The following is a 15,851-nucleotide window of genomic DNA, read 5'->3' as shown; positions in this document are numbered from 1 at the left end:
AAGCCTAAATAAACACTTCCTTCTATAAGTTGTCTTGCTCATAGCATTTTATCAGAGCAATAGAAAAGTACTAACACCCTTCCCAAGTTGGCTTTGGTTATGGTCTTTGTCACAGCAACAAAGTGAAACTAAGACACATACATTGAACCATCCCTGTACACCCTTGAGATTCAGCCAACTCGATCATGGCAAATTCTCTTTTTAATGAGCTATTGAATTTAACCCGGGGATGTTTCGTTGAGAAGTTTTACTGCTGTGTTTATCAAGCACATGAGTCTGTAGCTCTCCTTTGCTGTGATGTCCTTGTTTTCTTCTGTTTCCTGACAGGCTAACAATAGCAGAATGAAGTGAGTTGGGAAAGCCTTTAAGCACACTGTTAAGTCACCATTAACATTAGTGATAAGGTTTTAGTACAATCACATCTTTCTGTGTTTATTTTCTCCTTTAAATAGACAAACACATTGAGGACTGGAGTGCTGTGATTCCCTAACAGCTGTCAGACCCTTCCCTGGTGCCCCAGCTGCTTTGACTACATGACTGCTAGGCAAGCAGCCAGCCTAACTGCCCTCATTGCAGGCAGTTCTTTTGGACACTTTACAGTCACTCTGACGATACCCCAGCAGCTGCAGTGCACCACTACAGGCACCACTGAAGATATCCTCCAGACAGCCTGCACTGGCCAAGTTGGAGGCCTTATTGAACTTTGGATGACCCTCAGCCATTTTTATCCAAGCCAGAGGGGAAGCACTCCATAAAGAGACCAAACAGAAATCCTGTAACTGATACCAAAGACCCCCCACTTCACATGAAAGACTGTGCCATGATTGCTTCAGTTTTCATGCAAGTTCCTATGATTGGTGGAAGCACATTTGCCCCACTTTTCTTTTAGAATACAAGCAACTTGTTTGGTGCATTGTGGATGGTACCACTCTGGACTGTTGGCCCTCAGGTCTACTGTTTCAGTATTAGGCGTGCACATGGTGCACAGACAAACATACAAGCAAAATACTCACACACATGACATAAACAATAATAAATACACGTTATTGCAGGTCCCAGTGGTGATGTGCAAGAAGCTGGTTTGAGTGGCAGTTGGGAGAATGGGTCAAGATGATGACCCACAGTGTGCTCTCCCTGAGCTTGGTATTTAAGGACAGCTATTGGCTTATGAAGCAGGATTCGAATCTTGCAGGAAATGGTCTTTTCAGGAGCAGACTAACATGGCTTGCAAGCACACTCTCAGTCACTCCATATCAGAGTTCTTTGCATGCAAGACGCCGGGTTGATGGAGGTTGAGTGCCTGGGGAAGAAAGGAACGTTGGATACAATGAGTATGCACAGTACAAAGGATATAACCTGGCACTGTATGTGTGCACGTGTTACGGAGACTTGATCACATGATGAACCCCAAGATTGTGCTATTGACTGAAAAAGCCTTGTTGTAGTGTGGCTCAGCATACACCTTTTATCCAAGAGCTAAATAAAGCCAACTCCAGGTCAGGACGCAGAGCAAGCAACCAAGCTGACAGGGAGTGAACATAAGTAAACAGAAAGCAGGGTCTTTGAAAGTCAGGGCAGTAAGATAGCTGGAGAAGGAAGGAGCTTTTCCTGCTGGGAAGTTGGTGGCGTAGAAAGGTCAGCCGGGTGCTTTCTCTGCCTCTCTGAGCTAGCAGGCTTTTGGGCATGGTGCCTGAGTCTTCACTGGTAAAATCTGAACATTTGGGATTTTGTTTATTTAAACAATATGCACACATACATACCATGAAACAGGCATCCATCCCCACCTTCCACTTAGAAGCAAAAGCTTCTCTTTTGCTGCTGCTTCTGCTGGGATAGCTGGCCTGTGGGTTTCTGGGAACTGCTCTTCCCTTCTCCCATCTTGCCCTAGGAACATTAGGATTATAGAAGCATCCCACAATGCCCTGCTTTGTATGTATTGAAATTCTGTGGATTATTATTTAGCCTCTGTCTTCTGTTCTCTTTCTTTTATTTTATTAGGTATTTTCTTTATTTACATTTCAAATGTTATCCCCTTTCCTAGTTTCTGCTCCAAAAATCCCCTATCCTCTCCCCCCTCCCCCTGCTCCCCAACCCACCCATTCCCACTTCCTGGCCCAGACATTCTCCTATACTGGGGCATAGAACCATTACAGAACCAAGGGCCTCTCCTCCCATTGATGACAGACTAGGCCATCCTCAGCTACATATGCAGCTAGAGCCATGAGTCCCTCCATGTGTTTTCTTTGACTGGTGTTTTAGTCCCAGGGAGTTCTGGGGTAAGATGCTCCAACTGGTAATAAGGACACATGCTCCACTATGTTTATAGCAGCCTTATTTATAATATCAAGAAGCTGGAAAGAACCCAGATGTCCCTCAACAGAGGAATGGATACAGAAAATGTGGTACATTTACACAGTGGAGTACTACTCAGCTATTAAAAACAATGAATTTATGAAATTCTTAGACAAATGGATGGATCTGGAGGATATCATCCTGAGTGAGGTAACCCAATCACAAAAGAACTCACATGATATGCACTCACTGATAAGTGGATACAAGCCCAAAAGCTCAGAATACCCAAGGTACAATTTGCAAAACACGTGAAACTCAAGAAGAAGGAAGACCAAAGTGTGGATTCTTTGATCCTTCTCAGAATTGGGAACAAAATACCCATGGAAGGAGTTACAGAGACAAAGTTCGGAGCAGAGACTGAAGGGATGACCATCCAGAAACGCCTCACCTGGGGATCCATCCCATAAACAACCACCAAACCCAGACACTATTACAGATCCCAACAAGAACTTGCTTGTGGGATACAAAGTGCAGGTGGAGTGGGATGGGGAAAAGGAAGGAAAGAAGGAAGAAAGATAGACCAAAGTTTAAGTTCCAATTGTATCCATTCTGATCATTCACCTGGGTGGAATACATCTTGTAATATCATTCTTCCTTTAAGAATGGGACATCTATAAGAAATTCAGTGGTGGTGGGTGAGATGGCTCAGAGCACAGAGTAAGAGCACTGATTGCTCTTCCGAAGGTTCTGAGTTCAAATCCCAGCAACCACATGGTGGCTCACAACCACCCTTAATGAGATCTGACACCCTCTTCTGGTGTGTCAGAAATCAGCTACAATGTACTTATGTATAATAATAAATGAATCTTTGGGCTGAAGCAAGCAGGGACTGAGTGAGCAGGGTTGAGCAGAGTGAGCAGAGGTCCTAAAAATTCAATCCACAACAACCACATGAAGGCTCAGAACCATCTGTATAGCTACAGTGTACTCACATACATAAAATAAATGAATACATATTAAGAAGAAGGAGGAGGGGGAGGGGAGAGGGAGGGGAAGAAGAAGAAGAGGAGGAAGAGGAAAAGGAAGAGGAAGAAGAAGAATGTGGATGAGGCCAGGCATGGGAGAGAGAGAGAGAGAGAGAGAGAGAGAGAGAGAGAGAGAGAGAGAGAGAGAGAGAGAGAGAGAGAGAGAGAGAGAGAGAAAGTCAGTGGGAAGACTTTAGCCACTCTTCTGAACTAACCTGAGCAAACGTCCCATCCAGTCACCTTGAACTTGAAGTCAACTATTCCAATTTAGAGCACAGAGTAATTCTCTGGGGAAAACAAAACAAAACAAAACACAAAAACAAAACAATGGAGAGAGTTCTGCATACTGGATTCAATGTTCTTCTAATATTCCCAACTCTGCAGCCTCTAAAGGAGTCCTCTCATAAGTGGCAGCCAGATATCATTGTATGTTTTTGTAAGAAGCAGTCTGGGCTGTAGGTAGTTGCTAATATCTAACAAGGTAATACCTTACTTTTATTTATTGTTATGGTTAAATCTGCAGTGCCCATTATAAGCTTATGTTTTGAACTCTTTGTATTGTATTTTGAGAGACTCTTGAACTTTTAGGAGGTGGGGCCTAGCTGGTGGAGGTGAGTCAACAGAGGCAAGCCTTCTGGTTCTAGCCTTTCTCTGTTTCCTGGTCTACTGTGAGGATAGTACATTTCTATTGTCATGAACTCTAGCATTTCTTCCTCATCATAGTAGACCCAAACCTTCTGGAATCATAAATCAAAGAAACCATTCATCTTAATTTTTTTCCTAGCAGGTAATTCCATAAGCAATACAGTAAGTAATAAAGAAAATGGTACCAGAGAAGAGAGTCATTGCTGTGATAAGCCTGGCCATGAGGTTCTTAAGCCTTTGGAACTGGTTTTCAAGATGAATGAGGAGAGTTTGGAGGCATGGGATAGAGAATGCTGTAAGTTAGCTTAATGTGTAATTTTGGTGGGAGTTTGGAAGACTCCATTTTATCTTCATTCAACTAGGCCATAGGGCATTTGTTATTCATTCTAGACATAAGGTGCTTTGCTTCTGCAGCTTATCTGCCTGTCTGGGTTGCTCTGAGGTGGAGAAGCTACTGTCTCTGGTTTAGTACCTCATAGTAAAACAGTGGAGGGCTAGGCAAAGCAGTCTTAATTGTGATTCTCCAAGTCTCTGGAAGAAAAGGGGAGGGAGGCCTGCCTCCTGCCCTTTGTTCTCAGTACTTGTATGACTTTCAGAGTGTGTGTTCACATGGTAAAAAGTTGACTACAAGTTTGCACATAAATTAAGGTTATAAATTGAATAAGAGGTTTATAACAGAGAATGTCTACATACACATCTACTAGGAATAATTACCTGATCAACATCCATCATTTGTTACTAGCTTACAGGTTCATGGAAAGTTAAAAACCATAACTAAGCTGTCCTTGAAATTTTGTATAGATAAACCCAGTCAACATTTTATCTCTTGTTTTTTCACCTGTGGTGTATACGTTCTTCGTGATCTTCAGTTAGTGGTTTTTAAAACCTTTTGGAATGTGCTCTAAGTTTTAAAAGTCTGTTGTTATCTCAGAAGCAATTAAGCAGTTCTGCTGTAAAAGGGGTTTGAATGTCTTTGAATTGCCATTCTGAAGTGATGGTGATCCTAGCATGCTAGTTGTTTCTGCAGAATAAACACTCTTCTTTTTTGCAATATCTGAGTCTGGGGTCTTCTTTCAGTGATTTTTAGACCCTTAAAGTATTATAGAATAGAAACATATAACTTTTCATTTTACAGCAGTTCACAATTAAAATTTCCCCGAGTTTCAAAAGATAATTTTGGGCTTTTCTGACTCTCAGAAGTTTGATTAAATGCCTCATGTATTATGAGACGGTCATGACCCTTTGATGATGAGCGGTTTGAATTTGAGGTGTCCTCCACAGGTTTACATTTTCAACGTGAGTGTGTATGTGTGTGTTTTAATTTGGTCAAATTGTTTTGAGAGGCAGTTTAAATTTCAGGAAGTATAGCCCAGCTGGAAGGAGGTTATACCTGAGTTCCTCTTCTAGCTTACCCTGCTCCCTTCTCCCTTGTGATGAGCTTCTGCTACAAGCTTTCACCTACATGAACTGTCATGCCTTCCCCATCATGACGAACTGAAACCCTTGAAACCAAAACCTGCCCTCCCCTCTGTCAAGTGCTTTGATCCCTACCATGACATGTAAGTAACAAATTCATTTGGTGTGAGAATAATGGGAATAGATGAGAGTTATTATATTTTGTCTTGAGCAAAAAGTACTCTAGGGCTGGCATGGTGGCTCAGTGCTGACAAACCTGACAGCCTGAGTCCTATCCTCTGCATGGTGGAAGGACACCCAACTCCCATAAGTTGTTCTCTGATTTCCACAAGCTCTCCATTGCACAAGTGTGTGTCCACATCCACAATAATAAAAAATACAATAAAAAAAAAAGGTTTAAAACCCTAGTCAGAAACCATCTGTTGTTTTTATTCATGACCACTGAAGGCTTGAAAAGTCATATTTATTCAGATTTATGTACTTCTATGAAGCTCTTACTATCTGTTCCTGACCTATTAAGGTATGAATCCTATTAATTAGGATTAATTAATTAATTGTAGATTAAAAACTTAGGGCAGGTGAGATGGCTCAGTGAGTAAAGGATCTTGCCACCAAACCCAGTTGCCCTGAATTTGATCTCAGGGACCCACATGGTGGAAGGAGAAAACCAACTCCTGTGAACTGTCCTTGCACCTCCACATGTAAGCATTGTCATGTATGTACACACACACACACACACACACACACACACACAGAGAGAGAGAGAGAGAGAGAGAGAGAGAGAGTATTTTGCAACAATTTGTCTTTTATTTTTGAGATTATAATCATATTTTTTTCCCTTTCCTTCCTCCAAATAAATAAATAATTTTATTTTTTTAGAAGTCCTAGTTTCATTTCCTGTTGCTGTAACACAATCCTTGGGTCTAGGTTTATAGTTTATAAAAGCAAAATTTAGTTTCAGTTCTGGAGGCTGGGAAGTCCAAGATAAAGTGAGGGCCCTGTGCAGCCTCTTAACATGGTGCCAAGTTGGAAGAGGAAGGGAAATGAACCTGTGTGCAATAGGAAAAAACCCAAAGGATTGCCTCAGATTGTAATTTCTCAAGATGACCAATCTAGCCCTGCAGGAACTAACCCTGACACATGAGAAAGGAATTTATGGGGGAGCCCGACCCCATGATTCAAGTGTTTCCCATTAGAGCCCATCTCCCACACTGCTGGATTGAAGAATTGCTCTCTAGCACAAGAACTGTCTGGAGAACACACTGATAGTGTGCTGGCTAAGTTTTTGTCAACCTGACACAACCTAGAGTCATTTGAGAAGAGGGTACCTCAACTGAGAAAATGCATCCCCACCAGATTACTTGTAGGCAAATCTATAGGGCATTTTCTTGATTGATGGTTGTTGGGGGTCGGTGTTGGTGGGGGGAAGGGCTAACTCATTGTGGATAGTACTACCTCTGGGCAGATGGTGCTAGATGGTATTGAAAAAGCAGGCTGAGGGCTGGTGAGATGGCTCACAGTTAAGAGCCCCGACTGCTCTTCCAAAGGTCCTGAGTTCAAATCCCAGCAATCACATGGTGGCTCACAACCATCCGTAACGAAATCTGATGCTCTCTTCTGGAGTGTCTGAAGACAGCTACAGTGTACTTACATATAATAAATAAATATTAAAAAAACAAAAAACAAAAACGGGCTGAATAAGCCATGGGGAGCAAGCTTGTATGGCACTCCTTCCTCTTGCATAGGTTCCTGCCTCCAGGTTCTCACCTGCTTGAGTTCCTGCCCTGACTTCCTTCAGTGATGGACTAGGATATGGGAGCATAAAAAAACCAAACCCTCCCTCCTTACAGTCATGCTGTTTTTATCTCTATGGCAGAAATTAGTATCAGGAGTAGGGTGTTACTCTGTCAGACCTGACAATGTGTGGACTACAGTGGCACTTGTACTTGGGGCTGGAAAAACCATTGAGTGATGAGGGATTAGAGGAATGTTGTCTGGAAGCTTGGGAGACAATGTTCAGAGCAATGCACATGATGGGAGGCCTGGCTTGTGGGAGTTTCAAAGGGAAGTTTGAGAGTCCTTTAAAGGATTCTACTAGGGCCCTTTGTGAGATATTTTATGAATCTGTGGTCTCTGGTTAATTCTTAACCAGAATTAGCTGTGATTAGCAAGATCCAGTATCACTGGAGTGAAAAGTCTGCTTTGCTGGGCTAATGGAGCTGGAGAATCAGCTGTGAATAAGAAAAGGGAGCAGAATTACAGAGGCAGACTCTTCTGGGAAGAGTTTCCTTGGGAACATCACACACAGCAAGGAGGCATTCTGGATAGGATGGAGAAACAAAGCTCTTCTAAAATGCACTGGATGTATTTACAGATGAATGTCTGCAGTTCTATGGCTTAAACTGAGCCTTCCTCTTCCTGGACATTACTGGGTCATTGCTTTAAGACTCTTCACTCCTGTGGTGTACCTACTGGCTAGATGGGCTTCCTTTTCTAACCATTAAAAATTATTGCTCATCAGTGACTTACTTTGAAACTTTACATCTCTCACGTCTTTGTTCCTGGTAAATACTACCTATAGTAATCACATGATTATGTGTAATATTCAGATGGTTTTATTAACAAGTATATAATACATATATTGCATACTGTATATAGTATATGAGGACTGTACAGTACAAATTTATGTTCACAGTTTGACATGACAAAATGTCATTACTGAATTCCCATTGGACTACAGGGTAGAAACAGAAGGTACATTAAACATTCACATCTTTAGTAAGAAAGATTACCAAAATGTTTCAGTATTTGCAAGTATACTAATGCATGCTAAAAACCTTTACCCATTCAGTCTTATTAGCTTATAAAATATATTACACTTTATTAAAAATTTCTGCATAGTTTATACAAGTATTAAAGAACTGTAAATGCAATAAGCCTGCTATGCTTGCAGGTAGGTTTTAAGAGATGCCAAGCAGAAAGATTATTCTGACCCTCTAACACTAGGTACATAACAGGAAAAAAAAGTGCTAGTATTTGTAAAACACATTGTAGCCCTCTTTTAATGCATGTAAAATGGCTTTGTAAATGTATTACTTAAGTGAATTTGCAATCGTTTAGAAACTGTTAACCTTGACCAAGAAGAGAATAAAGAGAACTCAAGTGACTTCATGTACGTTAGCAACTCCTTCAAGACAATTCTAATTTCAAACCAAATTATAAAACCTTTGATCTCTGAGATTGTCTTTTTTAACAATCTAAGGAATGGTGCGCAGATTACAATATCAGCAATAGTCTCTCAAATTCCACATTAGTGCAATACTGATAGTGCAGGTGGGTGTTTAATAAAACATACATATACATATATCACTCCCCTGTAATTCTGTTCCAAGGCTCTTGCAACATCTGCATATTTAGTATCTTCTTAGTTGAACAAAGCTATGCTACACACAGTCTCCAAACCAAGTGACTTTCGAGTGCAAAATGCCCATTTAATGATGTACCCTTCCCACTGTGAAACTCAAAAACACAAGATGTTGGTTATTTTTGGAACTTCCCCCAGATGAGACTTGAGCAGTAACTGAATGAACTCTGTAATGATTTACACAGTGCTGGCTTCATGTTTACAGCCTGTCCTCATCAATTTACTGCAAATGAACCACCACTGACAAGAACATAGCATGTCATCCAAAATCAAACATCCAGGGCATCTTAACTTGTATCATGCACAAAAACAGCTAAAATAAAAACAAAAACAAAAACCCAAACAAACAAAAGACAAAAAACCCAACCAAACAACCAAACAAAAGAATACTAAGAGACTAAATTTCTCAACTATCATAGTAAAATACAAATACATACATACATACATACATACATACATATATATATATATATATATATATAGGAAATTTGGTAAGGGCCAATTAACTAAAATTATATCAGACTAGCATGGGACTAGAGAATGGCTTCTCTGGGTTACTTTTCTTTCAGAGTTAAAATGGATCTTTCTGTTAACATGATCTAAGCAAGCTAAAGAGTAATATAATAAAGACTTTTGAACAAAATTTAAATACGCCATGGTGCTATTAACTATTCTTGGTTTGAAGCAAAGCTAAGGGTCCTTCCTTGCACCCTACCCCGCTGCTCACTGGGTCGGAGCATACAAATTGGAACAAACACTAAACAAACGGGACTCTTCAGTGCCCTGCAGAAGAACCACTTCAAGACACGATGGTGGTGGCATGAACGCTAAGGAACACTGACAAGGGAGACCCTGCTTTCCCAAGAGACACTCACTCCTCAATTCATGTCATCGTTGCAAACAAAAAGAAAGGCAAGAGCCTAATTAGCATGCTTTAATAGCCCAAACAGACTTTTTTTTTCAGTGCTAAAAAGGGAAAGAAAAGGAACCCAAGAGCTAAGATAACATTTCTTTGCAGTTTTTACCCACATTCCCCCCTCAGTTGGTTCACAGGGCTGAGCAGGGCCTCCCGAGTGCAGCCCCCACAACTATGAACATAGTGCCATCAAATCAAGTTCCCTGCAAGTGCAGGGCTCCAAGACCTCTCACTCCCCGACATCCAAGAACAATCCGGTAGGGTGTTCCTCCCAGTTCAGGTAGTGTTGGATCCTGAGTTGTGGCTGGGATAACTCTTCAGGATTCCCCTCCCCCCCTTCTCCTCCATCCTTTGTGAGGGGATGAAGGGACTACTGGTCAGAGGCAGCCATATCTGACCATTGTGCCCATTTTATTTCTCAGATTTGGAACCAGTGACATTTCTGCAATCTATGAACTGTTTTCATTGGCATTTAGACTGTGGTGTTCAAAAGCCTGCTTTTGAAAAACAAAACGAAACAAAAAAAACCTTCCCCCCAAATAATGGTGCTATTTATCTGCAACATCAACACGAGTCATTGCTTCTGGTTTGTCCTAACAGGGTACCTGACAGGAAATTGCTAGCTCTGGCAGAAACTTGTGGGAATCTTCAAGCTACATATATAAATCCCTGAATTGTGGTTTTCTCTATTTTTCAAAAAAAAAAAAAAGTCACCAAAATAAAGATCTATGTGCTTCACACTAGGTATATTTACAAATAGTGTCACTCAGGTCTTAATTGAGTGACTCTGCTCAAGCTTAGTGGATGCTCTTTTATACTATGTGTCATAGACACAAATGATTGCTGGTTTGGCACCATACAGCTCACACAGAAAAGCTCCATATGAAAGCTATGTGGCTCATTGGATATGGGAGTATTAGTACCACTCAATGTTTTCCTGTTTGCAAAAACACTCTTAGTAGGTTGGGGGGTGGGGGGAGAAGAGACCATTTTATACTGCCTCAAAAGTTTTTGTTTTTTGTTTTTTTTTTACATGACTGAACAAATATTTCTGTGGATTCCTTACTCTCAAGGCTTCATGATCGACAATGAAGGATCCTGCAGGAACGGAGGTGGTGGTGGCACAGATGGATAACCCTCTCGGTATCCAGCTTTGCAGCAAAGGTGTGCTCGGCCAAGTTGTGCCTGGGGATGGACATTTAACAAATGCACTGCACAGCTAATGTGAATTTCCCAGATGTTGATGGTCCAGCCGGTCCTAGCCAGGAATCGCTGACTCCCTCCTCCATTTCCAATATCTTCTCCTTCTTCCTCACACTATGGGAGCACATGGCCCACCTAAGGCAACAGCTCCTGCTCAGCTCCCAGGGATGTCAAAGCCCTCCACATGAGCTTCAGGTGCCACAGAGGACAAAGGAGCTGATTTAGCTGAGCAGGTGAGCCAGGTCAACAGGCGAATCGTGGGGAGGGCGAAGGCGAGACGGTGGGTCCAGCTTGACATCTTGTAGGTCTCGCTAGCTGGTAACAGGGACAGAATTCTTTCTGTCGTCAAACACAAAATGTGGCAGAAAGTCGAAGGTCTCTGGCAAGGACTAATAGGCTGGATACTGCATTTCTAATACATTTACTTTGACATTCTTTTGAGGAATACATGGAGAAACCGACAAATTGGTCGTTAGTTTACATGTTCCCTTGTTCTCGTTACATTAAATGTATCTGTAAGGAGGGTTTGCTTAGCATCCCCGGAAAAAATAATGTTCACATTCTTTAGGTCTGACCCGTGGTAAGGAGGGGAGGGTTAGAGTATCAACTACTGACCATATGGAAGTCTTGAATGATATAAATTCAGAGATCCAGACCAGCTGAATCGAAATTAAAATGTACATATAAAAATGAGTTAGATAACGGGCAGAAGGAGAAGAGAAAGAGATAGGAGAGAGAGAGAGAGAAAGAGAGAGAGGCCAGGAAGAGCGGGGAATCACACTGAGCTGGAGACAGGTTTTCAGACTAGCATGTGGCGTTTCCTGTGTAGGGCAAGGTGGTCAGAGCGAGAGAAGCTTCGGTCACAGTCTGGACACTGGAAAGGTTTGATCCCAGTGTGTTTTCGGAAATGTCTCGTCAGTTCATCAGACCGAGCGAACTTCCACGTGCAGCCTTCCCAGGTGCATTTGTACGGCTTTTCTCCTGCAAAAAGGCAAGGCAGAGTTTAATTGTTGTCTTTGTTGGGAATAAAAAGAGAAGCTACGATACTTGAACTGATGCCCTCGGAAAATACAGACTTCGGGATAACATCATACACAACTCTCAATGAACATGGTGCTGCATGAAACAAACATATTGTCCATGGAAAATCAACAAAGAACTATTAAAAGCAGCAAGAGCCATTCTGAGGGACAAGCATGGAGCTTGTGGATTCTGCATGTGTAGGTGTGTAAGCCTTAAGCCTTCCTGTGCACTGAAAGCTTGTGGGCCTCTCTTACACTTTGCCATCGGTTAAAGAATTCAATAACCCACTTTCTTATTTCATCCCTGTGAGTGATGCCATGGCGGACAGTGCTTCAAGGCTCTATGTTCTAAAAACAGAAGTTCCCTCTCGGAAACCAGGCCTCCACACACCCCTTCCTGAAGGCTAACCATCCATCATTCACATGTGAGGAACAGGAGGCCCGTGTGGGAACGTGCTAGTGAGAGCCAGTGTGAAGAAGACCCTCACGGCTAAACAGTGCTTAGCGGGGAATCTTACTGCATTAAAGTCAGTAATACAAGCTGGCCATCCCTAACTCGAAATTTAGAACATTCTAAAGTAGCCATTCGCAACCTATGGGATGTAACTCCCCAGGGGTTGTCGAGTGAGCCTTTCACGGGGGTCACCTAAGACCATCAGGAAACAGAGATATTTATATTACAATTCCTAACAGTAGCAAAATTACAGTTATGAAGTAGCAACAAAAATAATTTTATGGCTGGGGGTCAGCCCCACATGAGGAACTGTATTAAAGGGTTGCAGCATTGGGAAGGCTGAGAACCACAGCTCTAAAATCGGAAACTTCCCGAGTCTCTCAGAGCGGCAGCCGTTCTCCTGTGCCATGGTGTCAAGGCTCAGAGTTAGAAAACTGCTCTATAACTAAAGTTACCTTCCGGCTGTGTGCAGAGAGCATCCGTGAAACAATACTGTTTGTGCTTGGACTCATCTTACCCTCCAGATGCCTTGTTATGCTACTGAGTTACATTATCCCAATCTCCACGTGACTCTGAAACAGTTCTAGCCCCTAGTGTTTCAGGAGAGGACACCTGGCCTATCACAGGTAGCAAGTTAGTCCCTGTTTAGTGACCATGGTCTCTATATCCTTGGCAGGAGCACTGGGATTTCTATGTTGTATCTTGCTCCTCAGCCCATACACACCTATATCTGACTCCAAAAACTCAATGCCATTTTAATTTTAGGCTGGATGACATGAATGAAGCTCTATCTCTCAGGTCCCATCTATGCCTAGTAGATGATTTATGGCTGACCTGTTGGTGCTGTTTGGGAATCAATCTCTCTCTCTCTCTTTCTTTCTTGTTTTTTCAAGGGTTTCTCTGTGTAGCCCTGGCTGCCCTGGAACTCACTCTGTAGACCAGGCTGGCCTCGAACTCAGAAATCCTCCTGCCTCTACCTCCCAAGTGCTGGGATTAAAGGCGTGCGCCACCAGTGCCTGGCTGGGAGCCCCTCTCATACAGCTTCCTCTGCCTCTTCCTCCTTCCCGGATCACCAACTACTGCTCTTCTGTACTAAATCCCAGATTCCTCTCTGTGAATATTCCCCAATAAGAACGACCCACCCAACTCAGATGCGCCAGATTTGCCACTCACACCTATCGTTCCCATTTGGGCACTGATGCGTGCCCTACCTGTATGAGTTCTTCTGTGTGCTTTCAAGTGCGAGCTCTTAGTGTAGACCTTATTGCACCCATCATAGTCGCATCTGTGTATCCTGCGCTTCCTTTGGGTATCCGGGGATTCCACAGGTAGAGGTCTCTTCCCAGGCTGCACGATGACGGAAGGATGGTTCCTAGTAAAGTCAAGATTAAGTGCAAAGCATTGAGAAAAGGTGCTTCCCTTCCCTCAAGTCTACTAAAAATAAAAAGCATTTACAACATCGGGCAAAAACAAACAAAACCCCCAACGGAAAAAAAAAAAAACAATAAAAAAAAAAAAGAAAAAGAAAAAAGAATGAGCTGTTCAACCCAAGAAGCGCTGCATTTATATTCATTCAACAAACATGTAGCGAGCACCTACCATGAGCCAGGCACTGTGCTTGGCACCGGGACACAAAGATGAATAAAAACAGGGTTCCTGCCCTCGAGGAGCTCACACTCTAGGGGGAGACAGACATGGAGATAAGTAATGACAGCAAGAAGGTTAAGGTGCTCTGCTGCGGGAGGAGCCGCGTGCGGGGAGAGGCTCTTGCGTGCGCCCGTGTCCGGTACTTCTCAGCACTGCACCGGGTTTCCCACGGGCTAGCTCTCCGATTTCCATTTTTCTCGAAGGAAACATGGAAACAGTTCAATCCCTACTTCTTATGCAAACACGCGGCCCTACAGATCTATACTCTATCCTGCCTCTCCAAGTCTCTTTTGCGGAACGCTGACAGTTTTCATTGGCTCTTTCAAAGGAAGTCCGTCATTGCTGTCTACAGCACAATCTTTCAGCGCCAGAATGGCTCGCACATGAGGGAGGGGTCCAGCACTCACGGTGAAGGTGGGCGGTGACTGGCTCTCGGGGGCGGGGGTGCCACCCATAAAATGGTTTTGGCTCAAAAAGTTTTGCACGAATATTTTTGTTTTGTTTTGTTGGTTTTTTGTTTGTTTGGCTTGAGGTGACCAGTTAAATAATAAAATGTGGGTTCGTTTTACGTGGTCTTTCTTACTTCTGTCAGTACTTTAAAACCTTACGCTGGGAGCTGAGTCCAGACAGATAAGCTAAGTCAGGATTCAGAGACACAGAAAAGTGAACAAGTGGTGGGGGCGTGGCCAGGTGACTGGAACTTCCATCACACACGCATATATTTTTTATTTTAAATTTGAAAGAAAAAACCCCCACAATGGAGAATAAGGTTTATTTGGTCTTTTCTTATTAAGATGGAATAAGTCACTAAAAATCCTTCAGTAAAAAGGAAACTATCTTTTTTACTTTGGAAAGTGCTAGAGAAGATTGAGTGGCCTGTGTGTCTGGGACCCAGGCAGACAGTCCATGCCAAGTGGCTTTAGAAATCTTGTCCAGCAACTGGGTTTTCTGTAGGTTGAGAATCTAAATAATTTCAGCATGGTAATTCCCACTGCATTTCCCAGTGTCTCCTCCTTCGCTAACTGTCTCTGTGCCTCGATTTCCTCTGTGAGACGGGGTATTAATGCTACCGACTGAAGAGGCTGCTGTGGATTTGAACAGTGTGGGAACAGCTCCAGTCGATGACTACCTAGGGAACCACAGGACAGTGTTTGTGCCAGAGGCCAAATGACTAACAGAAAGCAGCCAGTACTCTGTGCTCAGAAGCACTCTTTCCTGCCACACGGCACAGTTGTCCAATTAATGTGGAGTTTCCTGGATGTTTCAAAGCCACTTTAAAAAACTATCAAGGTAGAGTCTATTGGAAAACTCGACAGTGTGGTGGTATAGGTTGAAGTAAGAGAGAGATTAATGTCTTGGCTATCTCAGTCTTCCATCTTTCACTCATTTTTTTTTTTTTTTTTTTGGTTTTTGGAGACAGGGTATCTCTGTGTAGCCCTGGCTGTCCTGTAACTCACTTTGTAGACCAGGCTGGCCTCGAACTCAGAAATCCACCTGTCTCTGCCTCCCAAGTGCTGGGATTAAATTTCTAAAGAGATCATTTGGGATCAAACAGGCATAGACTAGTTACTATGTAGCAGATACCTGCTCTGAGTTAAATTGGCCCTTCCTAAGTCCGCATCCTTACGCCCTCTCCTGTTTTTCTGGTCTCCCATTTTCCTGTTCTAAATGCAGCCTGACAAAAGGAATGGCATCTTTTGAATTTTATTTTATATTTTGTTATACCTTTGAATGCATTTAAAAATGATGCTAATGCTGTAATTCTGGATCAAGCAAATGAGTTTCCAAGCTGTGAAGCCCACGCCTA

General features: G+C 42.6%; 1 protein-coding gene across 3 annotated transcripts in view; it reads right to left on the bottom strand.

Moving 5' to 3' along the window:
- Positions 1–7,977: 7,977 nt before the first annotated feature.
- Klf3 (Kruppel-like factor 3 (basic)) overlaps positions 7,978–15,851 on the bottom strand; it is a 29,381-nt gene continuing 21,507 nt past the window's right edge. The window contains exons 5-7 of one of the 3 annotated variants that reach the window (NR_165035.1): positions 13,997–14,075; positions 13,609–13,769; positions 7,978–11,902 (exon numbers count right to left, since the gene is read on the bottom strand). Coding sequence is in view for 2 of the 3 variants with exons in the window: in NM_008453.6 (NP_032479.1) it covers positions 11,721–11,902; positions 13,609–13,769 (343 nt within the window). In the remaining variant the exon portion in view is untranslated. The remainder of the gene's footprint in view (positions 11,903–13,608; positions 13,770–13,996; positions 14,076–15,851) is intronic. The other 2 variants (NM_008453.6, XM_006503751.4) reach the window with 2 other exon arrangements.

The sequence above is a fragment of the Mus musculus genome, chromosome 5, assembly GCF_000001635.26.
Source record: "Mus musculus strain C57BL/6J chromosome 5, GRCm38.p6 C57BL/6J".
Taxonomy (NCBI): Eukaryota; Metazoa; Chordata; class Mammalia; order Rodentia; family Muridae; genus Mus; species Mus musculus.
Note: the sequence above shows the minus strand (reverse complement) of the source record. Positions and strands in the feature narration are given on the sequence as shown.